The 22,360-nt window shown below is 34.8% G+C and overlaps 1 protein-coding gene across 1 annotated transcript in view; it reads left to right on the forward strand.

The window, feature by feature from the left end:
* Positions 1 to 20,885, forward strand: part of KYNU (kynureninase) — a 100,317-nt gene extending 79,432 nt beyond the window's left edge. The window contains 5 exon segments of the mRNA XM_082629799.1: positions 7,908 to 7,960; positions 9,824 to 9,909; positions 15,769 to 15,999; positions 17,311 to 17,427; positions 17,429 to 20,885. Of these exon segments, the coding sequence (XP_082485925.1) occupies positions 7,908 to 7,960; positions 9,824 to 9,909; positions 15,769 to 15,999; positions 17,311 to 17,427; positions 17,429 to 17,458 (517 nt within the window). The 3' untranslated portion in view covers positions 17,459 to 20,885.
* Positions 20,886 to 22,360: the final 1,475 nt, after the last annotated feature.

Consider the following 22,360-nt stretch of genomic DNA (forward strand, 5'->3'; position numbering starts at 1 on the left):
AAGCTCTTTGTGGGCAGGAACCATTTCTAGTACAGCTCACTGTACTATTTCTATCTCTTGCTTCTATCAAGGTGTCTCAACTAATTTTGAAGAATTAATGAGGGAAATATAGGAAAACTCTAATAAGCCTGATAAAAGAAAGATAATTTAATTAGTCACATAAATGATAGAAATAGAGTCCCTTATAACAAGCATCAACTCTACTCTAACTTCACACTAATTTCCTTTAAACTATTTTATTTTACCTGAGTCTACTTTTAGCATTTGCTCTTCTACTCAGCTTCCAGGGACTGACCATCTCAGCTTCTATTTACTTATTGGTTTGTTAAGATACTTGCTTTGAACCCCCTCCTTCAACTTCCTTCTGATGACGCTATATCAACCACAGCTTCTCGCTGTGGGTCAGTGTTCCTGCTCACTTACTGGGCAGGATATGGGCTTAACTAGCTACGTTCCTTTATATGATCACTCAAACTCTGTAAGCCTTACTTTTCTCAAATATAAAATGATGGAAACAATACCTACATCAGAGTGTTGCTGCAAAGACTAATAAGATGACATGAAACAATCTTGCCCATTTTCCAGCAAACGTGTTTTTGTCTCTGCCCCTTTTTTTCCTTAACAGTTCACTATGCAAAAGCTTTGCCCAACCATGCCTTTTGAATAGGATTTCCTGTTGGCATGAGAACAAGCAATCTGATTTGATAGATCACTCTGAAATGTTCTATAGGATTATATAATTTCCATCCAGAAGTGACATAGATGTGGTGGCTAAGGGTGATGGATAGCAAACAATTAGAATCTCCAATGCGGCTGGCCCAGAGGTTAGTCTCCCAGTATCTTTTGTCCTAAGCCATTGGATAGCAAAATATAATCTCTTTAGTGAATAAATTCAAAAGAAGCATATTATCATCAAATAATGAGGCAACTCAGAAAAAAATTACAATATCATATTTGTACTTTTTCAGATAAAAAGTTAAAGCACTTTTATGGATTCAGTAAATAAAGCATAAAAAATGATGCCTTGACCTCAGTTATAGACTCAGGTCCAAGTATTTTTTCCTCTAAAGAAGAAAACTTCTTCCCTCTGTGTATTTACTTGTTCCTTTCATATTTGGGCCATGAACATGCCATCTTTTAAGCACAAACTATAATTTCCTCCTATGATACCACGTTCATATCTAGGTCTTTGATGGTAACTTTGGATACCATGTATCTAGGTCTTTGATGTTTCTGTCAGATATGCCCAGCAATCATAACTCATACTCTTGAATTTTTAATAGCACTCTACAAACAGAAATGACAAATACCTAGTCTTTTTAATGAATACACAAAAATGAAGGAAAAGTTGCTAAATAAGAAAAAAAGTATTGAAGTACTCTCCCAATTTTTATTTTAAACCCGTTGAAAAAAATGGAAAAAACAATTCCCAGTTTTTCATTACCCTGTCTCATAGCCACTGTGTTTGCCTCAGATTTTTAAAAAAGAAAATGCCAAGAGGAAAATTTTGAATCCGTTTCCAAAGAAAGCATTATGTGCAAAAGGGCTTATACATTATTTTTTGATTTGTAACTACAGAAGAAATCATTCTCTTTAACAAACTGTAGTATTTTCTTCTCAAAAGATAGAAATAACATAAAATAGTCAATGTCTCTGTATTAAATGATAGTGAATGAATCTAATTCATTCAGACTAGAACTCCTTTCTTTATTCCTCTTTTTTTACGCAAACATAATCTTAGCCTCAATAGAAAAGGTGATACTGAGTTCCCCTCAGTACCCAGCACAGTTCTATGTCTGCTGAAAGAATGGGTTTTCAATAAATATACACCATGATAAATACAAGTACCTCAAATAAACAATTACATTGTACAGTGATTTGTTTTCCCACTCAATTTAACTCATCCATATAGCTCAGTTATGTGTTCAGATTAACTAAAGAAAGGTTCTGATTCTGGATAGTTAATACAAAAACATATGAGAACTTTGATAAACATATTTTTCATTTTATAATTGATTTCAGTTGTCATCAGAAATTTAATAATTTTTTAGTAAGTTACATAGGTAAATGTCACCAGACCATAAACTTAGGTGGACAAATAATTTTATTTTCTTTGTTTTCATCTATCAACTCATTTGATTCAGGAAATTGTCTTATAACTTTGAGGTATACTTAGTGACTTTTCTCAGTAAATTCAGAATTTAAGCTCTGTCAGTTCAGAGTCCTTTTCTTGTTCTTCTCTCCTTAGGATGGCATCTAAGGTTGCACGATGGGTGACGTACAGAGTGCCCAGACATAGATAAAGGAGAGGCATCTTGTCTACAGCCATCTCCTGGAATCCATTAAAATGTACCTGGCACTCTCTTGGTCATCTGCTCCCATTACTGCTACATCCTCCAAGATGTCTGTGGAGCTACCATGACCCTATGCCTTTTATCCCAAGCTCCAGTGGGGATGCTTTCTCAGTCACTTCAATTTCCTTCTCTGGGGAAACAGGAATTTAAGGATACTCTCTTGGGTCTCTTGGGTTAGTATGATCCTAAATTATAAATGGAGGTGCTATCACAGGCCCTTCTGTTAACCTTTTTTGTATGAAGATTATGGCACCAACCTGGCATGGAGGGATTCTTACAAACCCTTTGGATTGCCTCGTAGGGCTGAGGGAACATGGCTCAGGAATTTCGTATCATTAGATCCTCCCAAACATATCTGGAATTCCCACTGACCTCTCAACCATCCCAATTCCCATCCCCTAGAACTTAACTGGGGGTAGGGAGTACAGCCCAGCTCTGTATTAGGAATATGAATCCAGTCTTTCTATTTCCCTTTCTGAAGCTTCTCATTCCTCAGCACTCACAAATGTAATTTGATTCATGGGTTAGATTTATTATTCTATTTTCTTTTTGCTGTTTACAGCATAAACTTTATGCTAGGCTATTATATGAGACACTTGATAATTAGAATGCCAAAATGTCTATCTACTGCAAGTCAAAAGCCTTGGCTTTTAAAGACTACTGACTCTGCTATAAGTTTCAATAGCTTGTTTTGAACTCAAAGCTAAAAGGAGTATACATCTTTTGGTGCTCTCCACTTAACAAATGACCCTGAAGCAATAAAATTTATTGATTCACTGTGGAGAAGAAAATTTTAGAAAATTATTTGCAAATGATGAGAAAATTTTTAATTAATACCTTCAAAGTTTTTTTTTACCACCCCAAACATTTTTTTCCAAACAATATTATGTCAGTAGTTGTCCCTGAAGCCATAGATTTTTCAAGTCAAGAGAAATTGTCAATTAATATGTGACTAAAAATATCATACATAGCAGGAGCAGAACCCAAACTGGATCATCAGTTTTCTAGTAAGTTTTAGAGCTTTATTCTGGAAAAATCATTTGAAAACTATTCTGAAGTTCAATATTAAGTCTACACCTAGAAATTTAGTAAACTCAATAAAAAAATCAGCAGAATTCGTTTAAAGTCAAACACTATAACACACACAAAAATATAAAAATTGAAAAGGGAGGTGGTGTGAAATTTGCCCTCATAGTCTTCATATGTGCTGGGCCTTTGAATATGCTATTTGACTATCTGGAACACTTTTTCATTCCTCTTTTGCTGAAATATACTCATTCTTCTGCTCAGCTTCCTCGTCAGAGCCTCCCCTGACCATCACCACACTAGTCAGTTGCCTGAACTCATGCTTCTCCTAACAATCTTTTACCATTCGTCACACATCCACATTACAAACACTCTTCTACAAACACTAAGAGACAAGTCCCTGATCTCATGAGCTTACATTCTAGTTGGGGGAGAAAAATGAAGATAAGCAAGATAATTATCAAGTTCATAAAAGATACTACATGTTCTATTGTATATCTTTATTTTTTGGTTTCTTATCTCTTGCAATCATTCCCTTTCAGGACCCAGAACTCATTCTCATTCACTTTTGATATAATGACTATGTGATATTTTATAATATAAATTTAGCATAATTTATAAAACTAGTCTTTTATTGAAGGAAGTTTAGGTTATTTTCAATCTTGGACTATTACTAAAAGGGATGCAATGGCTATACTTATACATAATTCACTTCATACTTGTACAAGTTCTACTGGAGAAAAAACTCCCAGAATTAAATTTGCCAGGTCAAAGAATACATGTATTTGTAAATTTTATAGCTGTTACTCATTTGTTTTCTAGAGGGGTGCATCAATAATACATATTCCCATAATAATACATGAACGTTACTTATAAAACATGTTAATACTAAAAGAGTTCTTAATAAAACTTTGGAATTTTTTCTACTCTAAGAGGACAGCAAATGTTATCTCAATGTAGCTTTCATTTGTATTTTTCTTATCATTAGTTAGGTGGAGAGCTCTTTTTAAAAAAATTTTTTTGAGCCATTTTCCTTTTCTATATATGTTGGTCATTTTTGGGGAGGTTGTTATTTTTGCATTATTGATCTCTAGATTTTTTTTTTTTTTTTTCCGATATGCGGGCCTCTCACTGTTGTGGCCTCTCCCATCGCAGAGCACAGGCTCCGGACGCACAGGCTCAGCGGCCATGGCTCACGGGCCCAGCCGCTCGGTGGCATGTGGGATCTTCCCGGACCGGGGCATGAACCCATGTCCCCTGCATCGGCAGGCGGACTCTCAACCACTGCGCCACCAGGGAAGCCCTATCTCTAGATATTTTTATACTACAAAGATTAACCTCTTGTGACATAAGTTGCAAACATCACTTGACAGAAATTTCTCTTATGACTCATTGGTCTATGGAGATGATTCTATAACTTTTTCAGCTTTATTAATACGATGAATGGTGTATTAGTTGATTTGTTAACAGTTCCACACTGTTTTCATTTTGAATTTTTATAATATAGTATTATTTTGTCATAGCTGTTATGTTGTAGCTGTTATGTCAATGTCATAGCTGTTATTTTTTAGGGATTTTTAAAAATTATTTGTTTTTCCAGATGGCATTAGAATCAGCTTGCAAGTAGCAAATGAAAATAAAATCTGTTTGCATATTTTACTGGGGTTATATAAATTTATACATCAATTTGAGAATTGATTTTTTTTAAAAAATTTATTTATTTATTTGTTTGTTTGTTTTTGGCTGCGTTGGGTCTTTTTTGCTGCACACAAGACTTTCTCTAGTCGGGGGGTGATGGGGGGCTACTCTTCATTGTGGTGCGTGGGCTTTTCATTGCAGTGGCTTCTCTTGTTGTGGAGCACGGGTTCTAGGCACATGGGTTTCAGTAGTTGTGGCTCACTGGCTCAACAGTTGTAGCACACGGGTTTAGTTGCTCCGTGGCACATGGGATCTTACCGGACCAGGGCTCAAACCTGTGTCCCCTGCATTGGCAGGCAGATTCTTAACCACTGCACCACCAGGGAAGTCCTGTCGTTTTTCTTGATGTTGAAAAATTTTCAAGTATTTTTGCTCTTGCTGTTCAGATTCAGAAGTATTTAAACTTTTTTTTATGTAGGTCTGGAATATTTCTTATTAATATATCAGCTTGTTGAAACTGCAAACTTCAGATATTTAGTTCTCATATTAATTTTGTACCAGATTACCAAATTAAATTATCTTTTTGTTCATACCAGCTACAAAATTGTTTAATTTGAAAGTAGTGATAATTTACTACCTCTTTTTTCAATTAGTATAACTGTAAAATCTTAGTACTAATGAAAGTAACTTTGGTGCTTCTCCATTATGTCTAAGTTTGACTTGGATGTGAATAAAGAAAAAATTAAAAATTTTAACATTTTGGCCATAATTACATATAAATGCATACAATATATTTTATGCTAAAATTGGAAACATAGTTTAAATATTGGTATCTCCATTTTATTCTTTTTGAATATACATTCTTTCAAATATGATTTTTATAATGGCTACATAATATTCCATCATATAAAAGTTGTATAATTTATTTTATTATTTCTGTGTTACAAGATATTGTGGTTGCTGTGACACTGTAAATAGTATTGTGTTCACTGTCCTAGCACACACATCATAGTGTACTCCAAATAGTGTAATCCAAATAGTCCTTTGGATAAACTGGAACAAGTAAAAGTACTGGGACAGAAAACTATACAATATTTAATTTATATTTTCAAACTGTACTCCATAAAGGCTTTATTACTTATATATTCATTATTAGACAAAGAGCTTATTTCCTTTTTACTAAATCCTTGATGCAAATAGACATATAAATTTTAAATGACTTTGCCAATTTGGTATGTGAAGCATGGTCTGATCTTCTTGTTTTTTCATATTTTTAATTATTACTGAGATTGAGGGTTCCCCCCCCCCCAGAATTCATGGGGCATATGCATTTCTCCTTTTATAAATGCCTTGTCCATGCCTCGTGGCTGTGTAGTTTTGGGGGCACTGCCCTTTCTCTGATGAAAAAACTCTTGGTGAAAACTCTTTTAAATGTGGCAAACAGCTTCCTTCTCCCCATCATTGGTTTTTGTTTTGGTTTTTCATTTGTTTTTTCTTTGTAATACAGAATTTTAAATGTGTCTGAATATATAGATATGTTCCTTTATATTTTCTTTGGTTTTCATAGTTAGAAATTTTTCTTTTAAGAATCATATAAATATATGAACATATTTTCTTCATCTTTGCATTTTTTGGAATGTTACAATTATCACTTATTAAATTGTTGTATGATCTGAGGACTGTTTTTTTTTTTTTTTTTTTTTTTTTTTTTTTTTTTTTTTTTTTTTTTTGCGGTATGCGGGCCTCTCACTGTTGTGGCCTCTCCCGTTGCGGAGCACAGGCTCCGGACGCGCAGGCCCAGCGGCCATGGCTCACGGGCCCAGCCGCTCCGCGGCATATGGGATCCTCCCAGACCGGGGCACGAACCCGTATCCCCTGCATCGGCAGGCGGACTCTCAACCACTGCGCCACCAGGGAGGCCCTGAGGACTGTTTTTTATATTTTCTGCCATGTTCCATTTATCTCCTTGATGCTTCTTTTAATAGTATTGTGCTCATTCATTTAACGAATTTTGTAATACACTATATAATATAGAGCATATTCACCTTTATACTCTTCTATTTCAAAATTTATTATTTTCACTCATATATTCTATATAAACTTAACAACATTTTGCCAAATCCAAAAACAACATACTTGGAATTTTTAATTTTGGCAGTATTAAAACTAGCAATTTATTTAGGAAGAATTGATTATCAGGAATATTGTATTTCTCTTTCTCAAGTTTTATATTTTTCTTTAGATATTTTGTAATTTTTTTCATCTAATAAGCACACACACATACATATGATTTGTCCTATATATATTGTATTTTATATCTGGCTAATTAACATTCTTATTAAAATCTGAAAGTAACAATTTCTTTAGAAAATTATTTTAAATTTTTCAAAAATTATATAGGTTATTTTTATGCCATTTCTCTTGAGAGAGCTTACTGCAAGAAAAATACATTATTGTATTAATCACTTTATTTTTGAGCTTTCTTTTCACCTTTGTTTTAATATCTAAAAAAAACAACATTTTTGTTCATTTTAGTTAATTTTAAATAAGAACAAGGTCATTAAGTACAGGTCTCCAGATGATTTAACTTTGCAAAAGTAATACAACTAATAACAAGAACAAATTGATTTTATACTCAATCTCAAGAAGGTTATAAATATTAATTGCCTTATGATATCATATAGTATTTATATGCTTAAGTATTTGATGGCTTGTATCATAAATGATTTTAAAACGCAGGCCCTAGAGTCCTATATTAATTGTGACTATTTTTATAAACCAAAATGTCAAATGTTAGTATTTGTTTTAGCTTAGTGGGATGGTTTGGCTTATATTAATTGTGACTATTTTTATAGACCAAAATATCAAATGTTATTATTTATGTTTCAGGTTAGTGGGATGGTTTGGTCATGAATTAAGCACCAGATTTAAGATGGATAACAGTAAGTGTATTTAATTTTACTTCACAAGTCACTTTGTCTTAACTTTATTTCAATTTTCATCTGTCTTTATATGATATGTAATATACATGCCTCATGGAGAGTGCACTTTGAAAATGCCACTGAGAATTCTTAAAATAAGAAATGACATTTCTTCAGTGTAAGACTAAGTGTTCATAGATTTTAGCATGATTTTGAGTCTATCGTTTCATAGGGAAATAAGAAGAAGTGAAATCTAAAGTACTCAGATCTCATCAATATGGAGTACCTAAAACATCAGGCAGGGAAAACAGAAGGAATTGTTGGCTTGAGGTCAGACCCAGAGAGACTTAGGTATCAAACCCACTTTGCTGCTTAATAGTTTTGTGATGTTGCACATATTTATCATTTTGGATTTTTTTGGGTTTTTTCCTCACATATCTAATGTGAATAATAATATTTCAGGGTTTCGTTTGGGGGCAGGACACATTCTAAGCTATAAACCAAGTAGCATACTATTTAATAAATGTTCATTTTTATCCCTCTATTTTCCCAAAATTTCCTTCTTTTGTGGCTTTCACCACATACCAAATACTAACCCTAATGGGTAGAAATGAAAGTACACCATGCGCAGGGAGTTATCAAATTGCCCTATTTCTTTTTCCTGAGTGACTTTATTCTTCCATCACATGGGATACAGAGAACTTCCTAAATGTTGTGAGAATTAAACTTAAACTTGATCCTTCAGCCTGCTTCCAACCCTGAGATATGATTTTAAATATATTCACATTTGCACCAACCAAGATGCAAAGAATAAAGATGGGCTCTTCAGTCATATCAGGAAAGCTGTGTTTCATCTTGGCTGCTGAAATAATGAACTCTGTTATTATGCCAGTTATTTAAATTGTTTGTAGTGGGTTTTCTTATCTGTAAATGAGGGAGCTGGATTAGATCAGGGGTGGACAAAGGTTTTCTATGAAGGGTCAGATTGGAGATATGCTAAGCTTTTGGGGCTATGCTGTTTCTGTGGCACAACTCTGCCATTGTGGTGCTAAAGCAGCCACAAAAATACATAAATGAATGAATGTGGCTAGGTTCCAATAAAACTTTATTTACAAAAACAAGTGGTGGGCCAGATTTGACCCACAGGATATAGTTTGACTAGCCTTAATTAGATGCATCTCTAAAGACCCAGAAAATTCTCTCACTCTTAGTCAGTATTAGGTTTTAACTTTATCTCTAACTAGCAGTTTTAACTCTTGGATTTAACTTGCAACTCTTCAATCTAATTAATTATAATTAGGATAATGTCTGCTATTAATTTACCTTTTTAATATATCATACTTAGGCAGGTCATTTTTTTTAAAGCTTTTTTTTTTTTCTTCTTTCCCAAGAGAAGCTACTTGACCTAGTAATCCTAATGTTAAAAGTCACCTTCCTAGGTCATTTCATTTATATTTCTGCCTTTGGGTGACATTACAATTACAAGCCATTCGAATCTTGATATCTTCCCCTTGTTGACATGGTTTCATAATAGAAAGGCAAAGCATGGAGAAGAACAAGGAATGCTGGCTTAGGGATGAGAGGGCAGAGGATGGGGTGCCGAAAATCTTCTAGATGACATTATGTTTGTCTTGTGTCTAAGGGCTCTAATTTTTGGTAGGCTGCTATGAAGGTGGGGGCAGAGGAGATGGAAGTTTTAAGTGAAGGAGAAATATGCCGGTATTTTAGGTCCATGGCGTTTCTCTTAAATATCTCAGAAATCCCAGAAGGAAAAGTTTTTAAGTCTTAAATTTTTCCTCTCTACTTTACTGTCATAAAAAAATCCATAAAGGATACCTTTTTAGGCAAACATTCTATAAAAATGACACGATATTAATTTTTCAGAACTGCAGTTAATCCCTGGGGTCAATGGATTCCGAATTTCAAATCCTCCCATTCTACTGGTCTGTTCCTTACATGCTAGTTTAGAGGTAAGTGATCTATGCTTCAGCCTTCCCACATCTTTACCTGAGACATGTTGTTTATCTGCTGATTAATCAGCTAGATTAATATGCAATGTGCATAAACAACAGAGGAAGGGCAGGGTTCTCCATTAGGACAGTGACTGTGTGCTAATGTCACTTTTTATTTATATATTCAGCCCCCAACCCAAGGCTTGGCACACTGTTGGCACTTAATAAATGTTCAGTGAAACTTACCTGGGGTGACACATTTTTAGTTCCACTTAGAATTTGTGTGAACCTGAATAAGTTATTTAATCTTCTACTGGTCTCTCTATATACAAAACAAACATGCAAAATTTAAGTCTTGATTAATTCACTCATTCAAACACTTACTTATTAAGAAATTATTGTGTGCTGGACGATGTTGTGATTACTGAGGACTCTGTTTCTTCTAGTTCTGTGAGTCAATGAACTGACAAACTGCCATGTGACAAAACTATAGGAAGACTTTAGGGGGTTGGGGAGAGTATGAATAGTCAGAGTAAACCAAAGATGAGTAAGGTTGTCCCATGAGGTAGGGTGGATTTTCTTTTTCCCCACTGGGGTTTCTATAACATTATAGCCACGTTTAATTTCTACTATTACTGGCTCAATATTTTTCTTTAAGCTCATTCATGCTTCTACTTAAAATTAGTCTCACCCTAAATAATAGGGTACTTACCTATATCTATTCATTTTTACACACACATAATGCATATATATATGTCTCCTAACTAATTATTTGGATATTGGATATTCATTAATTTCATATTAAGACTAAATTTATCTAAGTAAATATATATTGTTAATAATTATATCTATATAATAATAGTATTAATACATATATTAAGGCAATATATATTTTATATACATACATTTAAGTAAAATATATTTTAAGTAAATATACATATATGTTTCTAATAGAGATTTTAAATATATAGATATTCAAATAAAATTTTGATTTTATGTTTTTTTTTAAATTGAAAGCCTCCTAAAATCATCTAGTTTAGGAAATTCTACTGTGGCGTATTTTGGCATGAGTGACCGGATAAAGGCTTCCAAAATCTCTTCCAAACTTAAAATTCTAGAATTCTGTGAACATTCACAGTAGTTTCTCATTTTGGCCACTGGACAGCAGCGTCAAGTTCCTCTGTTTTTATACAGCTTCACCACTAGATAGTAGTAATCAACTCATTTCATTTCATCCCAATTTAAAGAGCACATATTCAGTATGACCACTAGATGGAGCTTGTGCTGTTTTCACTTTTGGGCAGGTTTTTTTTTTTTTTTTTTTTTAAGTTGAAATAGACCCAGTAACAAGATTTCGCAGGCAGTGATACATATTTAAAAAAATCTTTTTCAGGGGGGTGATGAAATCTACTCGGCAAATCAAATAATGATATTTGATTTGCTTTCAAAATATCCAACCTGAGGAACACTTCCGTTAAACATTTTTATTGTATTCTATTCTATTTTATTTTATTTTTTTGGCCGCATTGCGTGTTTGTTGCTGCGAGCCGACTTTTCTCTAGTTGCGGCGAGCCAGGGCTACTTTCGATGCAGTGCACGGGCTTCTCATTGCGGTGGCTTCCCTGGTTGCGGAGCATGGGCTCTAGGCATGCGGGCTTCAGTAGTCGCAGCACGCGGGCTCAGTTGTTGCAGTGCATAGGTTCAGTAGTTGTGGCGCGAGGGCTCAGTAGTTGTGGCTTGCGGGCTCTAGAGCGCAGGCTCAGTAGTTGTGGCACACAGGTTTAGCTGCTCTGCAGCAATGTGGGATCTTCCCGGACCAGAGATCGAACCCGTTTCCCTTGCATTGGCAGGCGGATTCTTAACCACTGAGCACCAGGGATGTCCCCCGTTAAACATTTTAAAAGAAGATAACGTTTTGCTTATTTTGAAAGTTTATATCAGGGAGAAGATGAATTATAGTAAGAAAAAACAAGGCACCAAGGAATACCTTAGGAAAAACTAGTACTTAAAGTTTCCTCTGATTTTATCTTTGTAAATGACTTCCTAGCCGTATCTAGAAAATGTCTTTTAGACACTATCACTTTGGTATTCTCTGCAGTGGACTGACTGTTGTTCGGTATTCACCTCTTCTGCCACAGGAAGTCTTATTCCTATTTTCCCTACCAATAGTTTTCTTCCACACTGTATTATAGTCACCTAGACATGGTTTCTATTCTCAGCTGGAATATGAAGACTGATTTATCTTCTCCTTTAATATCCAAACTTAAACTTGAGAAAAAGACGCTAAATGCCACAGAAGAGGTATGTACACTGCTCTGGAGCTTCTTATCACTTAAGCGTTTCCTGCATCCTCTTGGAGATATCTTATTAAATCATTCACTGTCGAGGCTATGTTCTAACCAAAATTATCTTTAAGTAATCAAACCTTGTGTTAAAGAAGGTGTTTTTGAAATTCTTGCTTCCTATTATAAATTGCAAAATTCTGAAATTACAAAATAATACGTTTCATTGTTTCCCATTCTCTACTTAACTGTTAAAACACTGTACTTTCTAGATGTTTCTGAGTTTGCCATGTGAGTGTCAGTGAATTAACCGATTCAGTACTTACCTTATTTATTTAAAAGTTACGCATATAGGAGAGAGGTAGCTGAAGTTTGAGTAAATGAAAGAAATAAATACATGAATCAAGCTACCTTTCGTTGTTATCTCTACTTCCCTTTCGAAAAATATTCTCACACAGTCAAATGCCAACCGAAGAAGAGATTCTATACTTAAGAATCAATGTACATGGATATGATTTCAGATTTGCAATACAGAGAATTTTTAAAAAAGATTAATTATGGCTTTGTTCACAATTAATGTGTATTTGATTGATTGATGGATACCATAGAAAATAGCACCTTATAATTAGTTTCAAAATGTTTCTTCATACTGCTGCCTATTTAATCTTTTGTACAATAATTTTAAAAATACTGTGGATCAAGAGAAAGAGCAATAAGGTAGGAAGCAGGAGGCAAATACTCTATCCCTCACTGGGACACTAAGTGTGACCTTCAACAAGTGACAACTACTCTTGAATTCATTTGCCTCAATGTTTTAATGAAGATGTTTGGACCAGATTACTTCAGAGGTCACCTCAACCTTCTAATTACTAACTTGAAATTAAACAATACTTATATTGTATTTTGCAGAGTCATATTTCTATGTAGCGATTAGGTAGACAATTTTAGACTTTTTCAGTACATAAATATACAATTAAATAAATACCTTAAATATATAAAATTAGAGCATTCAATTAAAATACAGGGGGCTTCCCTGGTGGCGCAGTGGTTGAGAGTCCGCCTGCCGATGCAGGGGACGCGGGTTCACGTCCCGGTCTGGGAAGATCCCACATGCCGCGGAGCGGCTGGGCCCGTGAGCCATGGCCGCTGGGCCTGCGCGTCTGGAGCCTGTGCTCCGCAACGGGAGGGGCCACAACAGTGAGAGGCCCGCGTACCGCAAAAAAAAAAAAAAAAAAAAAAAAAAAACAAAATACAGGGCAAGTCAGAAGAAATGTACTCTGTCTTTCCTCAGAGTTATTAGGGAGCCAATTTTAAGAATTTAAGAATTGAAAACATCATGCTATACTTATTTTTCCTATTTAAACATATCTAACTTTTCTAGCTTTGCATTTATTTTAGTTAGCAAGAAAACTCACCCAAATAGTGGAAACTCTGCCAAGAATTCTGTTATAAGCTGAATATTTTCAAACTACACTTTTCATTTTTCGTAATTAAAAAAAAATATATTCCACAGTACTGAAAGCATGAAAATAATGAGAAGCAAAAAAAAAAAAAAAAAAAAAGAAAAAGAAAAAAGGACATTTATTCTACTTCACTGTTAACTCCTATTATCCCCTCTTGATATTTTTATCTGAGGCCTCAGTAGAGACTTTTACACTCTGAGAAGAACTTAAGACTGCCTCAGAATGCAGCTTCTCTTGTTGTGGTTGTAATGTGGAAATTAGTTTTACATTTAAAAGTTATTTTATTATTAACAAAGAGTCATGATATGTTAAAACTGAGATATCTGTCATGAAAAAAAAAATTGGTTGCTTGCTATCAAATCTGCAAGAGCAAAAAACTTCATTAAAAAAAAAACCTATAAACTTAATATTCCCCGAAGTCTTACTAACCTATGAATACAAATGAAATACCATTAAAAGTACTACTTTATACATTGTCCCCATCTGCATCTTATGGGGCCCAAAGCGGATCCAGAAAGTGTACTAGAATTATTTACATAATTAAAATGTCCTCAAATTATTATTAATCTCCAAAGAGAAATTTGTAAAGATTCCTGTCACATTTTTTTTTTAAATTCCAAACCTGACAGCCAAACCACTGGTGGGCTACACCTTACCTGTCCCTGCTCCTGCCCTCTGTAAGTATGTTGATTCTTGGATCAGGCTCTCTTGATCCAAAACTTGGAGGTGTTCCCTTGAGTCTTCATTGTGCCAAATCTATGGACATTTTGTTTTACACAGGAAATGAAGAGATGCCTCTTACCAAACTCCATGTAACTGGCCTAAAGTAGCATTTTTTTGCACTGAATATGTCAGATGTTTTTTGACATGGACCTCAAAGACCTCAGCTTCTATTTGCAGCTGAACTCTTCCCAGGCTGCAGACACAGTCCATGACGTCTGGTTGGGGAGAGAGGCAGATAGCTTTCTATCCTCTGATTTTCCTTTCTTCCTTCAAGACATTACCTTACATACAACTCTCATCCTCTCCTTCAGCCACATCCACAGCCTCCATGCAATAGGTCAAGAAAATCTATGCCTGAATGGTTGAGTTCTAGTAGAATGTCTGCCCACACATGCCATGTGCATACAGAGAAAAAACTATTTTCATAGACTTCAAAAAGCATAGATATCACCAAATGACCCTATGTTTGCTCAGTGGCATAACATGATACAGAAAAGGGACATTAAGTGGCTTGCCAGTGCATCATTCTCTGTTTGCAGTTATTTCAGTTCTTATATGTAGAATATATTTTTAAACTCTACTTGACCTTAAGAGATAAGCTAGAAAAGCATGTCTGTTCTGACCCCTAATGTACCAATACCAGTTATTTTGTGCCCTTTTGTCACTCATCTTAATATAAGACACCTCAGGCAGCAACTGGCAGTATTTTCACACCAGTGTTAGAGTTTAGCAGGGGAGAAAATGATGAAAGAAGAAAAAAGGGAAGACCAAATGCTTCAGTAATAATACATGCATTATCTAACATTATTTGCTTTTCTGACAAAACTTAGCATCACTATTTAACTATTTGTTTTCTTACTGTTAAACTGAATACTGTTAAACTGAAGGAGATTTAGGAATTGGTAAAACAAATATAAATAATATTGGTAACATTGCCTTCCACATAAGCGTTTAGCTCTTACTGCACCATTTTGTGGATTAAACAAACTTTATATGGGAATAGAAAAAAAATCTTGATTATGATTGTATAAAATGTTTGGAGGAAAATTTTTGACATTTATAACAGTTAAATGTATTTATTAAGGTATGTTTTACTTGTACTAATTATATGAAGCGAATTTAAAATAACTCTGAAGGAACATTATGTTCACTTACTTTTTTCTGCTTTTGCAGGTATTGTTTAAATGACATTTGTACAGTTTTTCTGTCATGGACACTTTGTGTTTAATTTTTAATAGCAAAGCACTTAAAAGAGGACATGTTTTCACAAAAAGATTATCTAAAATGGATGTTTTATTGGAAAGGTCAAAACTGGGCATTTCCCTTTTTTTATGTGTGATTTACAGTTAAATTTTGCTTCTTTATAAATCAACAAGAAACCGTGAACCTGATTGTTTCTTATTCTGCAGATCTTTAGGCAAGCAACTATGAAAGCACTGAGGAGAAAATCTATTTTGCTAACTGGTTATCTGGAATACATGATCAAGCATCACTTCAGCCAGGATAAAGCAGAAACCAAGAAAACAGTTGTGAACATAATTACTCCATCCCGTATAGAGGATCGCGGCTGCCAGCTAACCCTAACATTTTCTATTCCAATTAAATATGTTTTCCAAGAACTAGAAAAAAGAGGAGTGGTTGTACGTATATCTCTTGCTTTGTTACCAGGTTTTTCTCTATGGGTTACATGTTGAGCACAAAATTTGAATTTTTTTGTTTATTCATTTTTCCATGTTAGTTCACATCAATCAGTGAGGATAAGTTAAATGCCAACTAAGTATTCAGCACTGTGCTAAGTGAAGGGCACGGAGATCTGTCATTTCTGATAAAAGGGAAGAAACCACAAATTTTGGTTGCAGGAAAGAGTTTTATGTAATTTATCCATTATTTTCATTATAGTTTGGATAGAAAAAAATTTAGTGAAAACCCTAATATATTATGTATTTATTGAATAAGTGGAATTAAAGAACATACAATATAGTACAGGGAGAAAAAGGAAATCAGTCTTACTTAGTTGTTTGATTGAACTAAATTATTTTCAACTTTTTCACTTCAGTCAAGAAAGATATGTAGACACAGCTTAAGAGCGTTAATGTTGTATGGAATTTTTTTTTTAACTGTTGGGCCTAAGTAGCCCTCTTAGTCTCTTGAAGAGAACTAAAAAGTATTTAATGAGTAATTTCAGGAAAAATGGTGATAACATATCTATTTCCAGATTTAGAAACTGCTGCACTCAGTCTTCCGAACCTTTAGGAGAGGTATCTCCAGATTCTGAAGACACAAATCAGAATATCAGCATTCCAAATCACACTCTACCATTTACAAGCCATGTGCTCCTGGGAAAGTTAGTAAACAACTATTGACTTCAGATCCTTCATCTGTATTTTTGCTGCAAAAATACTTACCTCAAAAGTTGTTATGGAATAAAACGTGCCAGCACACATAAACCATTTATTATATTGTCTAGCCTATAGGGCGTGTTTCTTAAAGACAGTCATAGTGATCTTCAGACTATGCTGAATTATCTGAGCCCAATTCATGAGATTAGGGATTACTGAATTTAATGGAAATATAACTAAAACTCTCCAGATCTCAGTGAGGTTCTCAATCATTGAAATGTGTGCAAGGGTTCCAGTCTCTCCAGGGTCTCTCCACAGATAAACTGTATACTCGATCCATTGGTTGCTTAAAAAGGATCATTGCTGACTGGACTTCAGGAAAGTACTTAGGATATTCATGTACCAACCCATTAATATTTTAATCATTATTAAGAGGGGAGTTTCAAATAACATAGAAACACTATGCTTTACTTAAAGAGAAAAAAATTGCTTATATATTAAGTTTTAGGGAAATCAGTATGAATGTTTTATGTAAGTTTCTCTTGAATGTGGATTTCCATTATATGAATGATGCCAACATTATTGTGGTTTTACTTTTTGTTTCCCCTACAGTGTGACAAACGGGATCCAAATGGGATTCGAGTGGCTCCAGTTCCTCTCTACAATTCTTTCCATGATGTTTATAAATTTATCAATCTGCTCATTTCTGCACTTGACTCTGCAGAAACAAAAAATAGCCGAGTTTTCCATAGCAACTTAAGCAAATAATATGGAAAGCCTGTGGTTATTTTATTACTATTATTCAAGTTTTAATTATTTCAAAAGTGATTACACATAACTGGCAATGAATTGTTTACTTTACAGAAAAACAAGACAATTTTTTAAGGGTCTGTGGCCTTGAGATATCTGTATGGCTGTCCAATTTCTTGGTGTTTGGTGGATCAAAGTCTTTACTAGTGCAAGTATTATGTACACAGTCTTGATTAGCTGTCATATTTCATTGTTAATGAAATGTTTTTTGTTGGTTTAATTTATAATTTGACTGACAACTTCACAATGTATGTGGAAAATTTTGTGTCAATTTTAGAAATATAACTTTAATTATAATTTACCAAAGAGTTTCTTATAGGCACTGTAGTTGAACAATCTGATGTATGTATGCTTTTTACAATGTTCCATCTAACTCCAATCTGAGGAAAAGAAAATGCATTTTCTAGGGCAGTGGCTTTCAAATATTTTGGTCATAATCCACACTAAGGAATACATTTAATATCAGAGTTTAATTTGTGTACAAGCCTTATTTCATTGATTCTAATACACAATTTTTTTAATCGTATGTTAACATCTGGTAAAAAAGAAATGTCTTTCAGTTTTCATTCTGCAGCTTCTTACAATTGCCATTGGCCATTCTTTCATGTTACCATCCCTGACATTACCATGATTTTCATAGTGAGTAGATATCATCCTAGATCTGGCTTTAAAAATGGTATATATAGCAAAAACAAAAGTTGTGTAAATTATTTGCTTGTGCTTTCATATTTATTATTTTATCTCATTACAACTAATGTTGGTTGAAGCTCATTAAATTGATTTCTTTACTCACTCTAGGGTCCTAATCCATTTTTCAAGGATGTCCCCTTATTTAATGTTATCATAATCTCTTGGTTTTGTTTAATGGGAAATTATCCTGATAAAAGACTTTAGATGCTACTATGTCTCTAAAATAGTGAAATAAATCACTCTAAGATACCTGTGATTGAGGATTAAAGTTAGGAAATAAGTGCTTCATCACTCAAGCTCTAACCCAAATCTATGGACCTTTGTTAATCACTATGAAAACACAACAGTTACATTCAGCCCTGTAAGATCCCCCTAGTTCTCAGCTGTTGATGCCATAACCACTATTCATGAACTGGCAAAATATTCTACATTTGCATACATAAGCAGCAAGAAAGAGTGACTATGACGGTATTAGCTTAGCCAACCACTTTGAGTGGTAGAGTTAAATAAAAAGTTGCAGAGCTCTGACACCAACACCAGCAACTACTGATATTTATCGAGTACTTCCCATGTACCATGTATTGTGTTATTCTATTTACATGATATCTCACTTAATTGAGTGGTTGCATAATTGCTTTAGAAAACCTTCCCACCTCCACTTTTGGCAAAACTCATCTTTCATAGATGGAAAAATTGCCAAAACCTTAAAATCTGACCATACATGACTTCATCTAGAAGAAATTGTTTTTGAACATCAGAGTGGTAAAAAAAAAAAGACATAATTTCAGCTCTCAGGGAACAGGTAGCTTAGTGGGGAAACAGATAGTAAACCTATAAACATCCAAGTAAACATATAATTACAAACTGTAACTTCTTCTATGAAAGATAAATGGTGATACTATGAGAGAAAAATCTTAGGGGTATTAACTAGATGGTTGAATAAGGGAAGGTATATGAAGGTGCTTATCAGTTAAAGTTCTAAAATATTTCATGTTAATCACATTAAAATTACATCAAATTATGTAAACAAACCATTCAAAGCATCATCAGCACTCTGTCCTCATCACCCAGGTGAAGAAAGAGCAGTAGAAACTCGCTTGCTCACAGACTCTGGGAGGGCTCATGCCAAAGAGTACTTCCCAGAACTTCTGCTGCCAGTGTCCTTGTCCACACCATGAGCTACAGTCAACCCCCGCCTCTACAGGAGACCCTCCAACACTAACAGATTCACAGAAAGACAGACAAGATGAAAAGGCAGAGGGCTATGTACCAGATGAAGGAACAAGATAAAACCCCAGAAAAACAACTAATGAAGTGGAGATAGGCAACAACTTTCTAGAAAAAGAATTCAGAATAATGATAGTGAAGATGATCCAGGACCTCAGAAAAAGAATGGAGGCAAAGATCGAGAAAATGCAAGAAATGTTTAGCAAAGACCTAGAAGAATTAAAGAACAAACAAACAGAGATGAACAATACAATAACTGAAATGAAAACTACAATGGAAGGAATCAATAGCAGGATAACTGAGGCAGAAGAATGGATAAGTGACCTGGAAGAAAAAATGGTGGAATTCACTGCTGCAGATCAGAATACAGAAAAAAGAATTAAAAGAAGTGAAGACAGCCTAAGAGACCTCTGGGACAACATTAAACACAGCAACATTCACATCATAGGGGTCCCAGAAGAAGAGAGAGAGAAAGGACCCGAGAACATATTTGAAGAGATTATAGTCGAAAACTTCCCTAACATGGGAAAGGAAATAGCCACCCAAGTCCAGGAAGCACAGAGTCCCATACAGGATAAACCCAAAGAGAAACACGCCGAGACACATAGTAATCAAACTGGCAAAAATTAAAGACAAAGAAAAATTATGGAAAGCAGTGAGGGAAAAATGACAAATAACATATAAGGGAACTCCCATAAGGTTAACAGCTGATTTCTCAGCAGAAACTCTACAAGCCAGAAGGGAGTGGCATGATATACTTAAAGTGATGAAAGGGAAGAACCTACAACCAAGATTACTCTACCTGGCAAGGATCTCATTCAGATTCGATGGAGAAATCAAAACCTTAACAGACAAGCAAAAGCTAAGAGAATTCAGCACCACCAAACCAGCTCTACAACAAATGCTAAAGGAACTTCTCTAAGTGGGAAACACAAGAGAAGAAAAGGACCTACAAAAACAAACCCAAAACAATTAAGAAAATGGTAATAGGAACATACTTATCGATAATCACCTTAAATGTGAATGGATTAAATGCTCCTACTAAATGACACAGACTCATTGGATGGATACAAAAACAAGACACATATATATGCTGTCTACAAGAGACCCACTTCAGACCTAGGGACACATACACACTGAAAGTGAGGGGATGGAAAAAGACATTCCATGCAAATGAAAATCAAAAGAAAGCTGGAGTAGCAATACTCTTATCAGATAAAATAGACTTTAAAATAAAGAATGTTACAAGAGACAAGGAAGGACACTACATAATGATCAAGGGATCAATCCAAGAAGAAGATATAACAATTATAAATATATATGCACCCAACATAGGAGCACCTCAATACATAAGGCAACTGCTAACAGCTATAAAAGAGAAAATCGACAGTAACAGAATAAGAGTGGGGGACTTTAACACCTCATTTACACCAATGGGCAGATCATCCAAACAGAAAATTAATAAGGAAACACAAGCTTTAAATGACACAATAGACCCAATAGATTTAATTGATATTTATAGGACATTCTATCCAAAAACAGCAGATTACACTTTCTTCTCAAGTGCCCACGGAACATTCTCCAGGATAGATCATATCTTGGGTCACAAACCAAGCCACAGTAAATTTAAGAAAATTCAAATCATATCAAGCATCTTTTCTGACCACAACGCTGTGAGATTAGAAATGAATTACAGGGAAAAACACAAACTCATGGAGGCTAAACAGCACATTACCAAATAACCAAGAGATCACTGAAGAAATCAAAGAGGAAATCAAAAAATACCTAGAGACAAATGACAATGAAAACATGACGATCCAAAACCTATGGGATGCAGCAAAAGCAGTTCTAAGAGGGAAGTTTATAGCTATACAAGCCTGCCTCAAGAAACAAGAAAAATATCAAATAAACAATCTAACCTTATACCTAATGGAACTAGAGAAAGAAGAACAAAGAAAACCTAAAGTTAGCAGAAGGAAAGAAACCATAAAAATCAGAGCAGAAATAAATGAAATAGAAACAAAACAATAGCAAAGATCAATAAAAAAGGTAAAGAAGATAAACAAAATTGGTAAACCATTAGCTAGACTCATCAAGAAAAAGAGGGAGAGGACTCAAATCAGTAAAATTAGAAATGAAAAAGGAGAAGTTATAACAGACACTGCAGAAATACAAAGCATTCTAAGAGACAATGACAAGCAACTCTATGCCAATAAAATGGACAACCTGGAAGAAATGGACAAATTCTTAGAAAGGTATAAACTTCCAAGACTGAACCAGGAAGAAACAGAAAATATGAACACACCAATCACAAGTAATGAAATTGAAATTGTGATTAAAAATCTTCCAACAGGGGCTTCCCTGGTGGCGCAGTGGTTGAGAGTCCGCCTGCCGATGCAGGGGACGCGGGTTCGTGCCCCGGTCTGGGAGGATCCCACATGCCGCGGAGCGGCTGGGTCCGTGCGCCATGGCCGCTGAGCCTGCGCATCCGGAGCCTGTGCTCCGCAACGGGAGAGGCCACAGCAGTGAGAAGCCCGTGTAACGCAAAAAAAAAAAAAAAAAAAAAAAAATCTTCCAACAAACAAAAGTCCCAGACCCAATGGCTTCACAGGTGAATTCTATCAAACATTTAGAGAAGAGCTAACACCCATCCTTCTCAAACTCTTCCAAAAAAAATTCAGAGGAAGGAACACTCCCAACCTCATTCTATGAGGCCACCATCACCATGATAACAAAACCAGACAAAGGTACTACAGAAAAAGAAAATTACAGACCAATATCACTGATGAATATAGATGCAAAAATCCTCAACAAAATACTAGCAAACAGAACCCAACACATTAAAAGGATCATACACCATGATCAAGTGGGATTTATCCCAGGGATGCAAGGATTCTTCAATATACATAAATCAGTCAATGTGATAAACCATATT

Source organism: Mesoplodon mirus, assembly GCF_964341445.2.
Source record: "Mesoplodon mirus genome assembly, chromosome: 8".
Classification (NCBI taxonomy): domain Eukaryota; kingdom Metazoa; phylum Chordata; class Mammalia; order Artiodactyla; family Ziphiidae; genus Mesoplodon; species Mesoplodon mirus.